The 22,323-nt window shown below is 41.8% G+C and overlaps 1 protein-coding gene across 1 annotated transcript in view; it reads right to left on the bottom strand.

The window, feature by feature from the left end:
* LOC142750416 (uncharacterized) overlaps positions 1-22,323 on the bottom strand; it is a 372,136-nt gene that overhangs the window by 296,465 nt on the left and 53,348 nt on the right. The window contains exons 19-24 of the mRNA XM_075859419.1: positions 19,747-19,893; positions 19,251-19,430; positions 18,512-18,651; positions 16,492-16,615; positions 15,331-15,474; positions 13,581-13,768 (exon numbers count right to left, since the gene is read on the bottom strand). Coding sequence (XP_075715534.1) covers positions 13,581-13,768; positions 15,331-15,474; positions 16,492-16,615; positions 18,512-18,651; positions 19,251-19,430; positions 19,747-19,893 — 923 coding nt within the window. The remainder of the gene's footprint in view (positions 1-13,580; positions 13,769-15,330; positions 15,475-16,491; positions 16,616-18,511; positions 18,652-19,250; positions 19,431-19,746; positions 19,894-22,323) is intronic.

The following is a 22,323-nucleotide window of genomic DNA, read 5'->3' as shown; positions in this document are numbered from 1 at the left end:
TTGCACACCTGGATTTGGGGATTTTCTGCAATTCTTCTCTGCAAATCCTCTCAAGCTTTGTCGGGTTGGAAGGGGACCATCGGTGGACAACCATTTTCAGGTCTCTACAGAGATGTTTGATTTGGTTCAAGTCAGGGCTCTGGCTAGGCCGCTCAAGGACATTCACAGAATTGTCCCTAAGCCACTGCTGTGTTGTCTTGGCTGTGTGCTTAGGGTCATTGTCTTGTTGGAAGGTGAGCCTTTGGCCCAGTCTGAGGCCCAGAGCACTCTGGATCAGGATTTCATTAAGAAGGTGATGAGCAATGCCTGGCATCCTCCAGACATGATGCTTAGAATTGAGGCCAAAAAGTTCAATCTTGGTTTCATCAGACTATAGAATATTTTTTGACACAGTCTGAGAGTCCTTTAGGTGCTTTTTTGCAAACTCCAGATGGGCTTTCATGTGTGTTTTACTGAGGAGAGGAATCTTTCAGGGCACTCTGCCATAAAGCCCAAATTGCTGGAGTGATGGTTGACCTTCTGGAAGTTTCTCCCATCTGCACACAGGATCTTTGGAGGTTAGCCAGAGTGACTATTGTGTTCTTGGTCACCTCTGTTACCAAGGCCCTTTTCCCCCGATTACTAAGTTTGGTGGGGCGACCAGCTCTAGAAAGAGCAGTAGTTGTTCCAAACTTCTTCCATTTAAGAATTATGGAAGCCACTGTGCCTTTGGGAACTTTCAGTGCAGCAGAAACATTTTTGTATCGCTCTCCAGATCTGTGCCTCCACACAATCCTGTCCCTGAGCTCTACAGGCAGTTATTTCCTTCTCATGGCTTGGTCTTTGCTCTGATATGCATTTTCAGCTGTGAGAGCTTATATAGACAGGGGTGTGTCTATCCAAATTATGTCCAATCAAATGACTTTACCATAGGTGGACTCCAATCAAGGTGTAGAAACAAAGATGATCTAGAGAACTGGGAGGCCCCCAGAGCTAAATTTCAAGTGTCATAGCAAAGGGTCTGAATACTTATGTCCATGCGAAATTTGAGTTTTTAATTTTTAGCAAATTTGCAAAAATGTCTAAAATTCTGTTTTCACTGTGTCATCATGGGGACTGCAGAACGATGGGGAAAAACTTGAATTTTTTTTTTTTAAATTTAGCACATAACAAAATGTAAAAAAAGTGAAAGGGTCTGAAGAATTTCCGAATGCACTGTATATATAGACTCCTCAACATTGAAATTGCAACACCAAGAAGGGCAAGTCGTAGGGTTATGCAAATCGAGGAAGTAGCAGGTGTCGCTAAGATCTGTAAATTATGACATTTTCAAGCACCTATTTCCATCTGTGGCATGTGGAATGGGCATAAAAGCCAGATTGAAAGCTACGTTTCTTAGCCACATGGGACCTCAAAAATCGGTTCAAGGTGTGTGGGATAAATGTGCAATGCCTACTTTTTGTTGCTGTGCCAGTTATCGACACTTGTTGCAAACTGAGAGGGGAAGAATCCTTGACTGACAGACCTTGCTTTATCACTCCGGCAGATCACTCTGCGCCTAGGCCGAGATGTCAATACTGTTCAACGTTGTGTGTCTCGGAGGTTTGGAGAACAACAACAAACGGGAATGACAGCAAGAGATGCGCGGAGGCCACCTACCTCTGCACGGACAGATCGTCTGATTGGAAGAATGGCGCGCAGTGATCCATTCTGTACTGCACGTGAAATTGGACATTACATCACAAGCCTAGGGCGGCAACCAGTGTTGACACAAACCATCGGAAGGTGTTTACACGACATTGGGCTACGAGCCAGATGTCCAGCTACAGTTGTTCCATTAACCACACGCCACTGCTCTAAAGGCTATAATGGTGCACAGAAAGACGGCAATGGAGGCTGGAATAGAGGTCTATTCTCTTCAGCGATGAGTCACGCTTTAGTCTCGGATGTAATGATAGCTGAAGATTGGTCTGGAGACAATGGAGGAAAAGCCATGAAGAGACCATCACAAGGGAACGTCACACCGATCCTACTCCCGGGATTATGGTGTGGGTTGGAATAATGTACGTCAGTCGTACCCCTCTAATCTTCATTTCAAGTACTTTAACAGCTCAGCGTTACATTGATTTGGTCGTGGAACCAGTGGTACGGCCATTTCTCCAAAGTGTCCCAGAAGCAGTTTTCAACAGGACAATGCCAGGCCACATGTTGCTCATGCTACTGTGAGCAGTCTGCGTGGCCTGAATGTCAGGGCCATATTTAGAGTTGGTGCTGCCCTAGGCACTTTTAGTGCTGATGCCCCTAATAACTCCCGAAGTTATGCAAACAGCGTAGCTCGCTGACATTGCAGCTCCAGTGCTGGACCCAGGAAAGGTAACTAATAATTGTTTTGCTTTTTTATGTGTTACTAGTGTCTTGTTTTTGTGTTGGATTGTATTTTTACAGATTCGAGGTCTAATTTGATTACGGTGTTTATTATTTTCAATAAAATTGTTAACAAGGGTTGTGTAGGTTTTTTATTTCAGTCAAATATTTTTTTCTGTGTGTCTGTTTCTTTTTCATTTTATTACTATCGCCTTAGTAATGGAGCTGTCGCAAGCTGGTATTATTAGGCTGGGAAAGCCCCAAAACCATGGGCCTTCCCACCCTGGTAATGCTACCCTGCTACTATGATGTATCTCGCTGTTTATGAAAAATGAGGGGGGGCCCCATGTTGTTTTTTTCAATTATTTATTTTAAAAAAAACAAAAACGATGTGAGGTCCCCCCCATTTTTCATAAGCAGCCAGATACAACATAGCAACATAGCAGCCAGATACAACATAGGTTTTTGGTTTTTCCCGGCCTAATAATGCCAGCCTGCGGCCACCCCTGTGCCCATTCATTACTGTAGGTGGTTGGGTACTGCATCATACCTGTCTCTTCCCAGTACCCCTGGTGGCGGTGGGTACCAGTGTAATAATGGGGGCTTACTGCTAGTCTTTTCACTGGCTAACACTAAGCCACACATTAGTAATGGATGCAGTCTACCAGACAGCGTCCATTACTAAGGCAGTAGTAATAATTTTAAAAAGAAGCATCAACACATTAAAAATATTTTATTCAAATAAAAACCTCCACACCATCATCGAAGTAGTCCTCAAATCCAAAGTAGTCTAACAACTGAACCTGTAAAAACACAAAAAGTAAACACAAAAAAAAACCATTAGTAACACTAATAAATAAAAAAGCAAAACAATTATTATACTTACCTTCCTGGGTCTGTGACAGTTAACTAAGCAGTGACATCTCTAAGCTGTCATTGGTTAGTTTAGATCACGTGGCGCCAGGTTATCCCCAGGTCATTGGCCTACTTTTTAAAGTAGGCCAATGAACTTAGGTAACCGGCCACCACGTGATTTAGAATAACCAATTACAGCTGAGAGTTGTGAATGGTTACTGAGTTTACAGCTTACTGAGCTTTGTAAGTGGCACATGATCACCCACGATGCGCCAAAATTTTGGCACATCTCAGGTGCGTGTGCCACTATGAACCTAGTGCTGGACTCCTTTAGATGCAAAGGAATCCCTGAGCTAGGACATATTAGTGTCGGCTTGAGATCACCATTTACGTTTGCCATTGATATAGGCCTGGTCTTTTCTAATTAGACCTGCTCCAGTGGAACGATGCCAGATGGCGTAATGAAGTCATCACACCGACTGCTCTTTCAATTAAATTTGCATCCTGAGGACGCGGATATAATTGAAGCGACCCTCTGTTCCCGGGGACTATGACATACAACATTGTAAAATAATACATACCTTATCTGGTGCCCTCCAGTTGTGCCGTGGATCCGCTATTTCCAATGCGGTCCAGAAATGGCTGCAGTGTTACATAAACTGTAAGTCTGAGCAAGGGCTGTCTCAAGTTGGATGGCACAATGTGCAGGACTCTCTATTGCTGCCCCCCACAAACAAAAAATGAACCTCATACATACTGTACTGTACATACATAAAGGCACATATTTAGACATGGCAGACAAATAAATATATATATATATATATATATATATATATATATATATATATATATATATATATATATATATATATATATATATGTATATATATATATATATATATATATATATATATATATATATATATATATATATATATACAGTGAAGGAATGAAGGAAATAAGTATTTGATCCCTGGCTGATTTTGTAAGTTTGCCCACTGTCAAAGACATGAACAGTCTAGAATTTTTAGGCTAGGTTAATTTTACCAGTGAGAGATAGATAATGTTAAAAAAAAATAAAAAAAATCACATTGTCAAAATTCTATATATTTATTTGCATTGTGCACAGAGAAATAAGTATTTGATCCCTTTGGCAAACAAGACTTAATACTTGGTGGCAAAACCCTTGTTGGCAAGCACAGCAGTCAGACATTTATAGTAGTTGATGATGAGGTTTGCACACATGTTAGATGGAATTTTGGCCCACTCCTCTTTGCAGATCATCTGTAAACCATTAAGATTTCGAGGCTGTCACTTGGCAACTCAGATCTTCAGCTCCCTCCATAAGTTTTCGATGGGATTAAGGTCTGGAGACTGGATAGGCCACTCCATGACCTTAATGTGCTTCTTTTTGAGCCACTCCTTTGTTGCCTTGGCTGTATGTTTCGGGTAATTGTCGTGCTGGAAGACCCAGCCACGAGCCACTTTTAATGTCCTGGTGGAGGGAAGGAGGTTGTCACTCAGGATTTGACGGTACATGGCTCCATCCATTCTCCCATTGATGCGGTGAAGTAGTCCTGTGCCCTTAGCAGAGAAACACCCCCAAAACATAATGTTTCCACCTCCATGCTTGACAGTGGGGACGGTGTTCTTTGGGTCATAGGCAGCATTTCTCTTCCTCCCAAAACGGCGAGTTGAGTTAATGCCAAAGAGCTCAATTTTAGTCTCATCTGACCACAGCACCTTCTCCCAATCACTCTCAGAATCATCCAGATGTTCATTTTCAAACTTCAGACGGGCCTTTACATGTGCCTTCTTGAGCAGGGGGACCTTGCGGGCACTGCAGGATTTTAATCCATTACGCCGTAATGTGTTACCAATGGTTTTCTTGGTGACTGTGGTCCCAGCTGCCTTGAGATCATTAACAAGTTCCCCCCGTGTAGTTTTCGTCTGAGCTCTCACCTTCCTCAGGATCAAGGATACCCCACGAGGTGAGATTTTGCATGGAGCCCCAGATCGATGTCGATTGACAGTCATTTTGTATGTCTTCCATTTTCTTACTATTGCACCAACAGTTGTCTCCTTCTCACCCAGCGTCTTACTTATGGTTTTGTAGCCCATTCCAGCCTTGTGCAGGTCTATGATCTTGTCCCTGACATCCTTAGAAAGCTCTTTGGTCTTGCCCATGTTGTAGAGGTTAGAGTCAGACTGATTAATTGAGTCTGTGGACAGGAGTCTTTTATACAGGCGACCATTTAAGACAGCTGTCTTTAATGCAGGCACCAAGTTGATTTGGAGCGTGTAACTGGTCTGGAGGAGGCTGAACTCTTAATGGTTGGTAGGGGATCAAATACTTATTTCTCTGTGCACAATGCAAATAAATATATATAATTTTGACAATGTGATTTTCTGTTTTTCTTTTATATATAATTTATCTCTCACTGGTAAAATTAACCTAGCCTAAAAATTCTAGACTGTTCATGACTTTGACAGTGGGCAAACTTACAAAATCAGCAAGGGATCAAATACTTATTTCCTCCACTGTATATATACACACATACACACACACACACACACACACACACACGCACATGGGCGCATAAATATACACATACTGGAACATACTGGTAAGCAAATACATAAAGACATATATACACACACAGGCACATGTATACATGCACAGAAACACCTATACACATACAGACCCTTATATACCCATACAAGCACACATATACACAGTACTGATAATGTAGTAGATGTTACCTGTAGTCCTATGTAACACCACAGATAACACAGTGATAACTCTCTGAGTACAGATAATGTAGTAGTTTACCTGCAGTCCTATGTAACCCTACAGATAACGCACAGTGATAGCTCTCTTAGTACAGATAATGTAGTAGACGTTACCTGCAATCCTATGTAACACCATAGATAACACAGTGATAAATCTCTAAATACAGATAATGTAGTAGATATTTTGTGCAGTCCTATGAAACACCACAGATAACACACAGTGATAACTCTCTGAGCACAGATAATGTAATAAATGTTACCTGCGGTCCTATGTGACACCACAGATAACACAGTGATAACTCTCTGAGTACAGATAATGTAGCAGATGTCACCTGCAGTCCTATGTAACACCACAAATAACACAGTGATAACTCTCTAAATACAGATAATATAGTAGATGTTACCCGCAGTCCAGTGTAACACTGCAGATAACAAACAGTGCTAACTTTCTAATTACATATAATGTAGTGGATGTTATCTGAGGTCCTATGTAACACCACAGATAACACACAGTGATAACTCTCTGAGTACAGATAATGTAGTAGATGTTACCTGCAGTCCTATATAATACCACAGATAACATACTGTGATAACTCTGAGTACAGATAATATAGTAGTGTTACCTGCAGTCCTATGTAACTCCACAGATAACACAGAGTGATAACTCTCTGAGTACAGATAATGTATTAGTTTTACCTGCAGTCCTATGCAACACCACAGATAACTCAGTGATAACGCTCTGATTACATTTAATGTAGTGGATGTTATCTGCAGTAGATGAAGATGAGAGACACTTGACCCAACAATGCAGACGTGCTGAAGGCCGCTATCAAAGCAACCTGGGCTTCCATAACACCTCAGCAGTGCCACAGGCTGATCGCCTCCATGCCATGCCGCATTGATGCAGTAATTCATGCAAAAGGAGCCCTGACCAAGTATTGAGTTTTCTGTTGGCCAACATTTCGGTATTAAAAATAATTTTTGTTGGGATTATATAATATTCTTATTTTCTGAAAGACTAAATTTTGGGTTTTCATTAACTGTTAGCCATAATCATCAGCATTAAAATAAAAAAATGCTAGCAATAGATCACTCTGCATGTAATGAATCTATATAATATATCAGTTTCACTTTTTGAATTTAATTACTGAAATAAATGACATTTTTGATGATATTCTAATTCATTAAGAAGAACTAGTATATATATATATACTCAGTGCATACGTACAGCACAGGACCAAACTCAGTACATGTATACAGCACCACAACAAGGCTCAGTACATAAATACAGCAACAGAACAAAGCTCAGTACATATATACACCACAAGAACAAAGCTCAGTACATATATACAGCACCAGTACCAAACTTAATCCACAAATACAGCACCAGAACAAGCTCAGTATATAAATACAGCACTAGAACAAGCTCAGTACATATATACAATACAGAACCAAGCTCAATATATAAATACAGCGCCAGAACAAAGCTGAGTACATATATGCAGTGCCACAACAAAGCTCTGTACATAAATACAGCACCAGAACAAAGCTCTGTACATATATACAGCACCGGAACAAAGCTCAGTACATAAATATAGCACCAGAACCAAGCTCAGTACATCTATGCAGCACCAGGACTAAGCCCAGTGTCACGGTTTGTGGGTATGTGGACCCACTAGGCTGCACCGCCGTAGCAGGGAGGCAGCTGGCCAAACAACAGAAACCCCAGAAATACAAAGTCCCGCACAAGGGTACATGGACAGTCCAGACAGTGGCTGCAGCTCTGGCACGGATGGAGGTGGGTGAAGCAGTTACAGTAGGTTGCACCAGACGTGGCGAACCCCTCAGGACGTGGCAGATGACACAGGTGCCGCAGGTTGCGCCAGACGTGGAGACCAGCGCTTATGGATCCATGGCTGCGGGCGTCGGGAGGTGAGTAAACCCGACGACCCGTGGCCATGGACGCTACAGTATCCCCCTCTTCTTGGGGCCAGAGCGAGAGAGAAATTTCTTAATGAGAGCAGTAGCACTGAGGTTCTCTTCTGGCTCCTCAGGACCTCTCCTCAGGACCAAACCCTCTCCAGTCCACCAAATAGAAAGTCCTTCCTCCTACCCTTTTGCAGTCCAGGATCTCCCTCACCTCGAACACATCTGAAGAACCGCTGGGAGCAACTGTGGAACTAGAAGTCTTGCTGCGGTTCAGGACCATTTGTTTCGGGAGGGAAACATGAAAGGAGTTAGGGATTCTGAGGGTAGGAGGCAGCCGCAGCCTATAGGAGACAGAGTTTATTTGTTGCAGAATCTCGAAAGGACCAAGGAACCTGGGAGCAAACTTGTATGAAGGCATTTTAAAACGAATGTTCCTAGAGGATAGCCAGACTTTGGTAACTGGAAGATACTGAGGTGGCTCTTTTCTCTTCGTATCTGCTTTTCGCTTCATGCGAGCGACTGCCAACAAAATAGAGGACCGGGTCTGTTGCCAGATTTGCAGAAAGTCCCCAAATGCAGAGTCAGCAGAGGGTACCTGAGATGTAGTCGACACTGGAAGAGGGACACTAGGATGTTGACTGTACACAATGTGAAATGGAGTGGAAGTGGTGGCCTCGCTTGTGTGGTTGTTGTACGAGAACTCAGCCCATGGAAGAAGCTGTACCCAGTTATCGTGCTGTAAAGAGATGAAGTGTTGGAGATATGGTTGATCTTCTCAACTTGCCCATTAGACTGGGGGTGATAGGCCGAGGAAAAGTCCAATCTCACATCTAGGAGTTTACAGAGGGCTCTCCAGAACTTTGAGGTAAATTTAACCCCCCGGTCGGACACAATGTGAAGAGGCAAGCCATGCAAGCGAAAGATGTGCTGAATGAAGAGACTTGCCAGTTGGGGAGCAGAAGGTAGGCCAGTCAGCGGGATAAAATGTGCCATCTTAGAGAACCGGTCCACCACCACCCAGACAGTGTTGCACCCTTATGAGGGAGGAAGGTCTGTGACAAAGTCCATCGCAATGTGCAGCCAGGGGGTATTGGGTACAGGCAGAGGTTGAAGCAGTCCGGCAGGTTTGGAGTGAGAAATTTTGTTAGAAGCACACACCGTGCAAGAAGAGACAAAGTCCATAACATCCTTTGGCAGCGTGGGCCACCAGAAGTGATGAGCAGGGTGCCCAGCCAGGGTGCCCAGCCAGTTTAGAACTGTGTCCCCAGCGGAGAATTCTTCTCCTGTCTGCCAATCGAACAAACATACTCGCTGGAGGGATGTCTCTAACCTGCAGAGGATTAGCAGTGACAATGCAGGACGGGTCTATGATAGTCTGGAGGGACTCCACCGTGTCTTCTGTCTCAAACGATCTGGACAGGGCATCGGTTTCACATTCTTGTCAGCGGGACGGTAGTGGAGCACAAATTGGAAAAGGGTGAAGAACAGCAACCACCTGGCTTGACGGGGATTTAGTCATTGAGCGGACTGAAGGTAGGCAAGGTTCTTGTGGTCAGTGTAGATCAGGATGGGGTGGGCTGCACCCTCTAGAAGATGTCTCCACTCCTCCAGAGCCAATTTGATGGCCATTACCTCCCGATCTCCAATAGAGTAATTGCGCTCAGCAGAAGAAAAAAGTCTTGAGTAGTAGCCACATACTACTGCCTTTCCTTTGGAGCTCCTCTGGAACAGAAGTGCACCTGCACCAACAGAGAAAGCGTCCACCTCCAGCGAGAACTGCCGAGATACGTCAGGATGATGGAGGATCGAAGTTGAAGTGAAGGCTTTCTTGAGACTAATAAATGCGGACTCTGCCTCTGGAGTCCACACCTTGGCGTTCGCACCCTTCTTGGTAAGGGTAGAGATGGGAGCCGTCAGAGATGAGAAGTTTGGAATAAACTGCCAGTAGAAATTGGCGAATCCCAGGAACCGCTGTATGGCCCTTAGGCCTTGAGGATGTGGCCACTCCAGGACAGCTCTCACTTTCTCAGGATCCATCTTGAGACCTTGATCCGAGATGATGTAGCCCAGGAAGGACAAAGAACTCCTCTCTAAGACACACTTCTCCAACTTGGCATATAAACGATTCTCTCTTAATCATGGTGGAGCTTGATGGACATGCCTCCGATGAGTCGTCGGATCTGGGGAGAAAATCAAAATAGTATCGAGATAAACAACAACGCAGACATAGAGCAGATCTCGGAAGATATCAGTAACGAATTTCTGAAACACTGCGGGAGCGTTACACAGTCCAAAGGGCATCACTAGGTATTCGTAGTGCCCGTCCCGGGTGTTAAATGCCGTCTTGCATTCGTCACCCCGAAGTATCCGGATTAGATTATAAGACCGCCACAGGTCTAGCTTAGAAACAATTGTGGCTCCTCGTATGCGATCAAACAGCTCGTATATAAGTGGCAATGGGTATTTGTTCTTGACCGTGATCTGGTTGAGACCACAGTAGTCAATGCATTGTCGAAGGGATCCGTCTTTCTTTTTAGCGAAGAAGAATCCAGCCCCGGCCGGGGAGGAAGACTTTCGTATGAAACCCCTCTCCAAATTCTCCTTGATATAGGAGAGGCATTAGGGACCAGTTCAATGGGGCAGTCATAAGTCCGATGTGGAGGCAGTGTCTCAGCCTCCCTTTTGCTGAAAACATCTGCAAACTGAGCAAACTGGGGGGGGCAGTCCCGCCAAAGACTGAGGTAGAGGAGGCTGGACAGGATGGATCTGCAACAGACAACGACCAAGGCACTTGGAGCCCCATTGGAGAACCTCTCCAGAATTCCAGTCCAGGACTGGGGCATGTAGTCAAATTCAAGGCAGGCCCAGCAGAACAGAATTGATGGCCTTGGGCAAAACAAGGAAAGAAATCAGTTCAGAATGAAGGACTCGAACCTGGAGCTTCAACGGCTTGGTTTTAGAAACGATGGGATCAGGCAGAGGCAGTCCATTCAATGAGGCAACAGCCAAATATATCTCCAGGGGAACTGTGGGCAACTGAAAATGATCCACTAGCTCCTTTTGGATGAAGTTTGCCGCAGACCCAGAGTCAAGATAGCCAGAAACCCGATGCGTCCTCTCGCCGGATACTAGGGTCACAGGAATAGTCAGCTTGGAACAGAATGCTTTATTAGGTAGCATTCCACCTAGGGTTGTCTCCCCAACAAATCCTAGGCAATGGGGTCCCTCTGGCCTCTGGGGACACAGACGCACAATATAGCCTCCGAGGCCGCAATACAGACAAAGTCCAGAAGTGTGTCAGCGTTGTTTCTCCTGGATTGACAATTTGACATGGTTACTCTGCATAGGATCCGCTGGTGGGACGACTGAGGAGGATACGGAACTGAATGGCATACTCGCCCACGAAGAGGTCTACCTGCTCTTCTCCCTTCTTCTTGGTGTATGGCCAGCACCCAGGAATTCCCCTACCAGTCTCTCTGCCTTCTGAGCTTCCAGCTGCTAACACGGTCCACCGCGACTTTGTACGGATTTGGCAGAAGGCCAAGGACTCCATCCACAAAGCCGTAGCTAGGTTTAAGAGAGACGCGGATAAAAGACACAGGATACCGCCGCAGCTCCTTCCTGGGGATAAAGTCTGGCTGTGCACCCGGTACATACGTCTGAAGACTCCTTGTTACAAGCTAGCACCTCGGTTTCTGGGTCCCTATGAAATAACAAAACAAATCAATCCAGTAACTTTCAGACTTCGCCTTCCTCTTCCTCCGTCTCTGAAAATCTCTAATTCCTTCCATATTTCTCTGCTGAAACCCACTATACTCAACCGTTATTCTAAGAAAATTCCTGTCCATCCTGCGCCAGCGGCTGATGCCGAATTTGAAATTCAAGAGATCCTGGATGTCAAACGATCACGGGGGAAATTATGGTACCTAGTGGACTGCAAAGGTTATGGTCCTGAGGAGAGATCATGGGAGCCCGTGGAGAATATCAACGCCCCAGCTCTCATCAAAGACTTTGAGCGAAGGTTTCCAAGCAAGCCTAAAAAGAGGGGGCGTAAAGGGGGGGTACTGTAACGGCTGCCGCGCTATTCCCCGCCGTCCCCACGGCCTCTGCTCCGGTTCCGGCGCCCTCCATTACCAGCTGCTCATCCCGAGCTCCGCTTACCCGATCCGGACGCTCTGCTGGCCTTACCTCCCTCCGCGGCCGTCATCCTCGATGTGCGGCTGCACTCACTAGAGGGCGCGCGCGCTGACTTGTCCTGTCTTAAAGGACCTGCGGGCGCCTTAATTCCTAAGACTTCCTTTTTAAGGTTCCTCCTTCCTTGCTTCCATTCTTGTTCAACCAAGTTCCCCGTGAGTTTCCCTGTGCCCTGGTTCCCTGTTTCCATTCCTTCTGCCTTTTGTCTGGATTTCCCGTTACTGACCTCTGCCTGAACTTGACTATCCTTGTCTGCCGCCTGCCTTGACCTATTGCTATCCATACCCATTACAACGCCTGCCGCCTGCCTTGACCTATTGCTGTCATACCTGTTACGACGTCTGCTTTCTGTCCTGACTTCTGCCTATTCATCCGACCGCCCCTACCCGCTGTGTCAAGCGTTGCCTGGGTTCCAAGCACCATCTCCCAGATGACACCGAGGATCCACGAACAAACCGGTGAGAACCGTTATACAGTAACCGCAGTACTGATCAGTTAGAGGGAGAATAAACATTTACAGTCAGTGACTCACAGGTGACTGCTTCTATGATTGGAGACTTTTCTTTTTTTTCCATCTGCCCAGAACTTCATGATTTTTGCCAACCACGGCCCATCTCTGCAGAGTTTGCCTTTCAGATATCTTCAGCTCCTCACTTCTCCAACAAATCTGCACCTATATACTAACACAAAATCCTCATGGTGCCACACACTTTGCCACTGAATATAATACCGCCATATTATGTGTCTCTGAATATGCTATAACATACTGTACCCCAGAATATAATAGCACCATAAAATATGCCTCTAAATATGTCGCCACACACTGGGCCTCTGAATATTGTGCGTCGCACATTCTGCAACCAGTATACAATCGTAGCACATACTGTGTTCCCTGGAAATGAAATCTCGCGCGCACACACACACACACACACACACAGTGTCCAATAAAAATATTGTCACACACAGTACTCCCTGAAAACAGTGCCCCTTGTAGATAGTGCCACACACAGTGTCCCTGTAGATAGTGCCACACACAGCGCACCCTGTAGATAGTGCCACACACATTGCCTTGTGTCGATAATACAATTCACGAAGTGCCCCTGTAGAAAGTTCCACAAACAGTACCCCCTGTAGATGGTGCAGAACACAAAGTGCCCCCTGCAGATAGTGTCATACACAGTGCCTCCTGTAGTGTCACACATAGTGCCCCCTGTAGAAAGCGTCACACCAGTTCCCCCCTATAGTGTCACACACAGTGCCCCCTGTAGGTAATGTCACACACAGTGCCTCCTATAGAGAGTGCCACACGCACTGCCTTCTGTAGATAGTGCCACACACATTGCCCCCTGTAGATAGTGTCACATTAGTGCCCCTGTAGATAATGCCACATACAGTGGGATCAATACAAGTCCCAACAAAATATAAATAACTATATGTGCGGACAATATTGTACACTGGAATTTTACCTCTGCAGGCTGCATTTTTACTTGCTTTTCACTTTCAGCGCATATTGTTTCTATCAGCTCCTGTACAATTGTTGGGAAGTCATCAAAAGAGCTGACAAAAAACATGTCCTCCAAGTTACGGTTCATTAGAATAGCCCGCAGCTCATCCATATCTGCTGCTCCTACACCAACAGCAATCATTCGAATGCCTATTAAAAAGAAAAAAGTAATTAAAAGTGTTGTCTGCATTTTATTATAAAGGACCCAGCCGAATAGCTTATCACAGGGTGTACCACTGTTAAAACTTCCAGCATTCAGATGTAAACTGTTGGAGAACCCTGTAGAAAGGCTGTTCATGTAATGCACTGATATACCAAGTCCTCCAAGGTGAGTGATATTTTTTGTAGCCGCTCTTTTCTATGGCTAAAAGATGAGGGTCCAAACAGAGGATCCCACTAAATTAACTCAAAATTGCATAATAGTATATTTGAAAGTGTGTTTCAAAAACTAGGCAACCACTTTACCTCTATAAGTCTCTCAATGACATCATATGAAAACGACTTAGCCATACTAAATGCATAAGTCTGATGTTGTCAAATTTAATAGAACTTTAAACATTAAAGAGGTTGTCCCGCAAAAAACATACACATAAATGTATGATCAATGTGGGTCTGGGACCCTCCCGCGATCATGAGAATGAGGGTCCTGCATCCCCTATTCGAGTAGAGCGGTGGTCTCTTCATTCATTCTCTATGAGGTTTGACAGATATAGCCAAGCGCTGTACTCAGCTATTTCCATCAGTCCCTTAGAGAATGAATGAAGTGGTAGTGCAAACATTTGACCCTTGCTCCATTCACATGGGGGACACAGGACCCTCATTCTTGTGATTGCTGGGGGTCTTAATGGCCTTAATTTGCCAAACTCGCAGCAATAATACATTTACCACCCAACCTGTGAATAGGTGATAAATGTGTTTTGGGGTACAACCCCTTTTAAGAAGAAAAAGTGAAATGTAAATATGAGAAAGATAATGTACAATTTTACAGATGACGTCAGTATAATTATATGATCACTAAGTACACTTAAGGCACCTATTTGCGTAAAATATTTCAAAACATTTCACACTTTTAAATGTGTAGCATGGATTGATGACTAAGACATCCTCAAATTACTAAAGATTGTAATGATTCCCTTTTAGATAGGTAGAAAATAGATGAATTTGTGTCATAATGTGTTATATTCTTTGTATTCTTCCATTAGATTGACAGAAATATCACCCAAATATTCTGTAATATGGCTCTCATGTCAAACAGCTCATCTAGTAAGATGTCCTGTGAGTATATTTCCATAATAAGTACACTAAAGACATTGCATTATGCAAAATATTCTGACTAACTGTAGATAAAATAATAGATAAGAAAATGTACCATTAACAGTCATTATGTCATAGTGACAGTGGAAAGAATTCCATTTTCATATACCCTATTAGGGAATTCTGAGTTAATAGAGGGGGATTCTCTGTTCTCAATATTCATTTCTTAGCCTGAGTGGAGAGCGAAGAAAGAGAGCTTCACTCACTTTGAGAAACTTGTCCTGCAATATAGAGACAACCAATTTATTTGAATAGGCACTGTGGCTAAGTCATTGTCCATGTGGTGGCGCTGCAAGGAAATTAAACACTGTATGTTTGACCTAATGGGAACTTTTATCATGTAAGATATTTCAATCAAAATGTATGTTTAGAGAAGCTAAACTGTAAAATAACATTACCTAAGGCATGGGCCACTCTGGAAGGCTGCATGACATTATCTTGTGATCGTCCATCAGTCAACAGTAAAATCAAATGAGGAGACGAAGGCCTCATTCCTTTAGACACTTGAAACATCTCCTTTAGAACATGTCCAATGCCTCGGCCTTTTCAGTGGATACACATAAATATGTTATTTTTTTTTAGAAACGAAAACCATTTAAAACCAATAAAATGAATGCAAACATGTAAGGTTTCTAAGACTGGTTAAAATATTTGGTTGCAATAGGCCCCACTGCCATTTTCAATGAGCCCTTTTATAAATGTTCTTTATGTAGATTTTATAAAGTACATTATGTATGGAATGTATGGTCAGAAAAAAGCCTATTGTTCTAATCAAGTTTTTATGTTAAACATTATATTGTTTTAACATTTTACAACCATTTTTCCATGCCACTATCTATATTAAAAAATAATCCTGAAATCTTGCAGTTTTCACACTGGCCACTGAGCCTCACAATAGGCTGACACTTCCTGTTCTGTAGAGATCACTTCTCAGCAGTCATATCATTATCATCACAGGCAGCATTATAAAGATGGAGGAGATAACACAGGATCAACCATTGACACCGGTGATGGACACAGCTTCCCTCCTTCCCATCCCTGCACAGTGACCTCTGCACAGGTCTCAGAGCATGCACACAAAACTCTCCCAAAGAAGTCATCTCGTGACTACTGTTTTGATATGGCCACGTGGTAGCTGCTAACCTAGATCACTGAACTGCTGTTCACAGAGCAGAGGATAAGATCAGTCAAGATGGCTGCCCCCGTGCTCATGTACAGAAAATAAAATGAAAACATTTACAATCAGGAAATAAAAACATATTAGAAAATGAAAAAGAAAGTATTTCAGCATCTGGTTTTAGTTCCTAGAAAAGATATAGGTGATACAATTATTAACTACCAAAGTAAAGGTCATTGCAACAACACCTCTGAGAAACACAGACTTCACAGGACTCAAGTTAAACCGCGTGCGACTTGAAAGCCTTGAAAATTTCATCGGTGATAGAAAAGGTGTCGGTGTGGTTTGATGAAACAGAAAACTGTCATTATTGCGTTGATAAACATGCTTAAATATTGTTGAGTAACACAATATATTGCTACATTGCGTCCATAGTTCTTACCTGTATTGGTGTTGCCTCCAAAATATTGCATATTGCGAATGGCCTTCAAAACAGAATTTCTCTCCTTGTGTTGGTTCAAGTGAAATTCTGTTCTTGGTTCTTCACTGTATTGAACAATAGCAATCTAATAAACAATAGGTATTACTTGTCAGCACTATGGAATAAAGCACAATCCATATAACCTTGCTTGAATACAGTCATGTATATTTGTATATTTGACTTAGTGCACCATTTTTTTATACGTGATCTCCAAGTCAATTACATTTTTCTTAAATAGAAGCAACATCACTTTCATAATTTTAGTTCCTGGGAATTCAGTTATCCTGGGAGTTATTCTTATTTACAATGTTGACCTTTTTTAAAATTTTCCGTGTTATTATTATTATTATTATTATTATTATTATTATTATTATTATCATCTAAGATTTTTCTTATTTCTTTCTGAAACCAGCATAAATCTACATAAAAAATAAAATTCTGCTCCCGCTCTGTAACGCTAATGTACTATACGATATATACAATAAGGGCTTAGTTTGACACGTTGTCTATGGTATGTCAGTGCTAGAAAGTACAAGGCCTTTATACATGCGGCAGCCTAGAGGTAGTAGTAAAACACGGTGTTCACAGTGGCTAGGGTAATCTCACCAATCTTCTCTCACTCCCAGGGCTGGCACAGTGAAGAGGGGGTGCACATAGGATGGTGGTGGTAGTAGTAGTCCAACGGGGCACACCCTTGGATACTTGTCTCCCAGCCTGGTGTATGTTGGGGTGCCCTTGATGGTGTAGTGCAGTAAGGCAGGAGACAGGGATGCTACTTGGTTAACTCACTTTTACCTTTACTGAAGGCAGATTTCATGGGAAACAATGCAGGTTTCCCACTTCTTTCTTTTCCTTCCGATCAGCTATTCTAGATATGCAGTTCATAGTTGCAGGGTGCACAACTTTTTTGGTTGGTTATTCCGTCTGCGCGGTACCAAACTATTGGTACCGAACTTGAGAGCAGCATGAAAGCTGCAGGAATTGCTAGGTTAGGCCAGTGACCGAGTCTTAGATGTTATGTCGAATGAATATTCAACTCACAAACTCTCCCTCACTACCGCTGAGAGCTTCCTTACTTCACCTCATCCTGCCCTAGACTCAACTCACTGTCAACTGGGAGGGGTCAGCCAACCAGGCTGTAGCTCCACCCCTTTTCCAGAAGCATATTAGAGATGCTCTATTATGAACCTGTCCTGTTCTATGTGTCCAAAATCTGACAATAATGTTCTTAAAGGTACATGAACATCATAAATATAAGTTAAGTAGTGTAATTCCTGTACACTACACACATAGGGGAAAAATCATTATGGGGAATAAATGGGTAAGTATCTTTTTTCTTATTTTATGCTGGTGATCTTAAATGGAAAAAAAGAAAATTGTCCAAATACTAATTAGATGAAGATGAAAAAACAGTAAGGCAACCATATTAAATGGAAGAAATCATTAGAGGATATAATGGATTTGGAGCTCACGTGCCGTAGAAGGGCTTTTTTATATTTTTAATTTACTCTTGTGTTTCTTTTAGCCAAGAATATAAATTTATTCCAGCAAAAGAAACATGGCAAACCTTTACGTTGGGATTGTTTCATTCTAGTGTTAACATACGCTTAGTAGCCAACAGTTCCATTCATTCAGAGATAGCAATGTGGCGATACTAGAGACTAGCGTGAATACATTGATAAATATGGCCTAATGTTCTTATAAACGAAGAGGTATTGTATGCAGTATATATTCATAAAATGAACACTTTATTTCAAGTACTTGCCTCCATCTTTCAAAAAAAGCAATTGAACTTTCTATCCAAGTGATACATTTTAAGGCAACACTGTTCAGTTTTTACTCGAGTCACCAACCATTTCTTGTGAGAATATTTACGGTCACTTCATAAATACAAATTGTGTAATCTAGAGTAGGATTGCCAAACATTTATAACCAATCGGTAGCTCTGATAAAAGCACGTAACTATAGCATTGAGTCCTACCTGTGTCCCATGGGGTCCAATTTTGGGAAAATACGATACTATTCTATAGAGAAAATCTTTAACTTTATTAAAATTCCCCGGCCCGATGCTGGAAGACTCATCCACAAGAAATACTATGTCAGCTTTTAATTTCGCACAGACTAGGAAGGAAAGGAAACAAATGACATTAGTAATAAAGCTATAAATGTAAATGAAGCCTATGTCATAGCAGAGGCATTGGAATAAATGTTATTCTAGAGGCAGATATTAGATTTAATATTTCATAAACATTTAGTTCCTAATTACTAAATAAAAAACATAGTAAATATTGAATATGTTATGCTCAGGAAAAGCCTAATCATTTTATTTTAATTTTAAACCATATTTTATCTACAAAGACACTGTCGAGGACAGGTAATTGTCTCCTAAAAGTAACTGGTTTCTTGTTAAAGGGAAAAGCCACCAAAAATCTCTCATATTTATGTATCCGAAGATAAAATCCATCGAGTGCATTTCAGTTGCTGAAAATCCCTGACACAACATTCTAAGCAAAGGGTCAATCAAATCAATGGCAATTTGCTTAGAAAGTTGTGGCCGAGATTTTCATTGAAAGAAATGGGCTTTGGGTTCTCTATAGTTTTGTAAATCAGTGGAGGTACAAGCTTACGGACTACAACTTATGATATAACTAACAGTCTAGTTCTTTTGAAAACTAGGTGGACTAGAAAAACGTTTGCATTTGGAATTCATATTTATTTACTGGGCTCAGAAACAGATGCTGATGCTCCTCTAGCAGCAGAACTGGTGGATTTAGAAATTTGTGGTAATGTTGGTGGAGGACGTTCAACTGGTCTTAATGTGGTTGTCTTTTCAATAGCTGTCGTCCGTCTGGGTCCGTGGACAGTGGGGGCAGGAATGGCAGGTCTTTTCACTGGTCCATCTGCAAAGACAGTATCATAAGTAATCAATTCAAAAGGGAGTATTATAGTGCCAACGTTCTTTTTGAATGCCTAACTCTAAAGTTTCCAGAACAGGAATAGACTGAAACCTCAATTTGATTTTAACTTGCAAGCTTCTTACAAGAGACAGCTCAGAAACACCTAACCAGGACAGGGTCTTATACAATAATGTTTCCATTCACTTACAGAGATCTTGGAAACTGTGATCAATAGATGCAGAATGTAAATTAGCATATTTTTGCATAACTAATAAAATAGCAGTTTTTTTAATGTACATATTTAGCTATAAATTCTCACATATGGCTTGGGTTATAGTTTTCTCTGGTCCTTCCATTTCCCCAAACAATGGCTTTATAGCAAAAACATAGGTTTTTCCATTCTGCAATCCAGTGAGTCTGAACGATCTGTATGATGCTGACAATTGTTCCATGGAGGCATCAGACTCTGTGAAGAGAAATAAAAGCATTACAATAAGTCTCCTGGCAGCCACGTCTGAAACCACCACTAATAGTCACAAACCCTTTTCAATACTGGAAACAGATAACTGAAGGTTTGTGTCTATACAGAACAGTACAGTTCTATTTTCCCAAGGAATCAAAATAATATTAACTTTTTACAAAATTGTAACATCATGTTCACGATTGAATTTTTTGTTTAATTTTTTTTTTGCAGTAAACTTTTTGGCATTTTTAATTTTTTTTGCAGTAAACTGTTTGGATCTGAAACCTAAAATGACCCATCACCCATTAACCCTTTCAGGGCCAGACTAATCATAATTTTTCTACTTTTGTTTTTTCCTACCCGCCTTCAAAATGTCATAACTTTTTTATTTTTTCGTTGACGCAGCCATATGAGGGCTTCATTTTTACGGGACAAATTGTACTTTTAATGGTACTATTTAGTATTATGTGTGATGTACTGGGCAGTTGGAAAAAAGTTTTTGTTATGTTTTAGTACCTTTAAAAAATTTTAAAAGTTTGAAAGAAAAAGAAAGTTTTTTGCATCGCCGTATTGTGAAGCCCATAACTTTTTTCAAATTCTTTTTGTACGTGCAAAGATCTCGTTTTTATTAATACTATTTTAGGGAATGTCTGGCATTTCGATCACTTTCTATTAAATTTTTGGGGGGTTGAACTGGCATAAAAAACTGTGATCCGGAAATTTTGACCTTTTTTTCCCGCTGCGGCGTTCACCGTATTGGAAAAATATATTTCTATTTTTATTGTTTGGGCATTTTCAGTCGCGGGGATATCTATTGTGATCTAGGGAAATGGGGGTGATTTGAATTTTTATATATTTTTATTTTTTTAAATAACTTTTTTCATTTTTTTATTATTATTTTTAGACCCCTGCGATCATTAGATCACTTATGCCATAGACTGTAATATCACAATATAGCAGCCTATGGCAAAATCAGTACATTGCTTTTGAGACCTTCCACAGGCAGATCTCAATAGCAATCTTCCTATAGCAGTGCTGCGAGTGTTCACAAGGATCCCAGCTGCTAGAGGCACACACCAGCTTATGCAATTTCGCCGCGCGGGAGCTGGTGACCGGCAGAAAAGGGAAAGTGAAAGTAAAGACCCCTCAGATGCCGGTACTCACAACTAACCCCGGCAAGTGAAGGTTTAAATGCTTGCGATCAGAGATGTTTCTGATCACAGGAATTGCCTCTGGGTCCCTGCTGTGTAACACAGCAGAGACCCAGCGGCTATGGTGCCCACTCTGCTTCTGAGCGGGCCCCATGTTTAAATACCCTTTCCAGACATTAATCTACAGATTAGCGATGTGAAATGGTTAAACTAAATGCTTAAAAGAAAACAAAATAACAGAACCTGTCAAATAACATGTTCCTACAGAACTGATAAAGGTTGATCAAACTGATATTATTCAACAGTCTGAAGGGTCCCTGTCATTTCAGTAAAGTTTGATCAGTGGGGGTTGGGTGCCTGAGGCGCCCTTTGATCACTGGGTTGAAGGTGCACTAAAGCTCTGCTGAGTGATATCAGCATTTTTTAACTTTCATCGGCAAGCCATGACTAACTTAAAATAATAACCTAATAGAGTGTCTGTATTTTGTCTACCACTTACTCAGCTGCTCGGTGGAAAGGGGGCACATCACTCAGCACATCATTTGTAAATGATTGCTAATGGTGGACGGTCCCATTGATCGGCACCCCTCCCGATATAAACTTCTCAAATCCCTCTATGATATGTCAAATGTTTAATAAAATGATAGTGACATTTTAATTCCCATAGAAAATACTAGAAAATACTAGGATTTATTCACTGCTGCACAAAACCGCCCTGAGTAGCCCCTAAAGTCACTTAAGGTAGGGGCGTGGCTCCCAAATACATTGTTTGGCAAGCTGTTTCATTATTATTATTATTATACTATACTTATTTTGTGTTTAGGATGCATTACAGATTTTTTACATTAAAAAAATAAATAAATGCTAATTAGTGACCAAATCTGTACTGTGTGAATGAGGCCCAAGGCTGAGTTCACACTATTTTTAAGTATGTTTTTTGTTAAAACACTGATCAGATTATAACAGATCATTGCATATGTTTTCCATTGACATATATTGTAATGTATTCGTTTTAGTGCAGCACTGAATAACATAGGAGCCTACATTATTTTAAATAGCATCGGAAAAACATTCTGATGTAAACCTGTCGAATATATAACAAAGGGACGCCTCTCTTGGCATAGTTTGGCACATAGAAACCTTTGGGTACCTCACATTATACGCTTAAATCCCTTCTTTGATATACAAATATATCCTTCTGATGAAGGCCACAATTATAGTATGACAGAAAAATAAAAAATGCAAACGTAAACCTAGGCTATAAGCAACAAATGTCTACTAA

This window comes from Rhinoderma darwinii, chromosome 3 (genome assembly GCF_050947455.1).
Source record: "Rhinoderma darwinii isolate aRhiDar2 chromosome 3, aRhiDar2.hap1, whole genome shotgun sequence".
NCBI lineage: Eukaryota > Metazoa > Chordata > Amphibia > Anura > Rhinodermatidae > Rhinoderma > Rhinoderma darwinii.
Note: the sequence above shows the minus strand (reverse complement) of the source record. Positions and strands in the feature narration are given on the sequence as shown.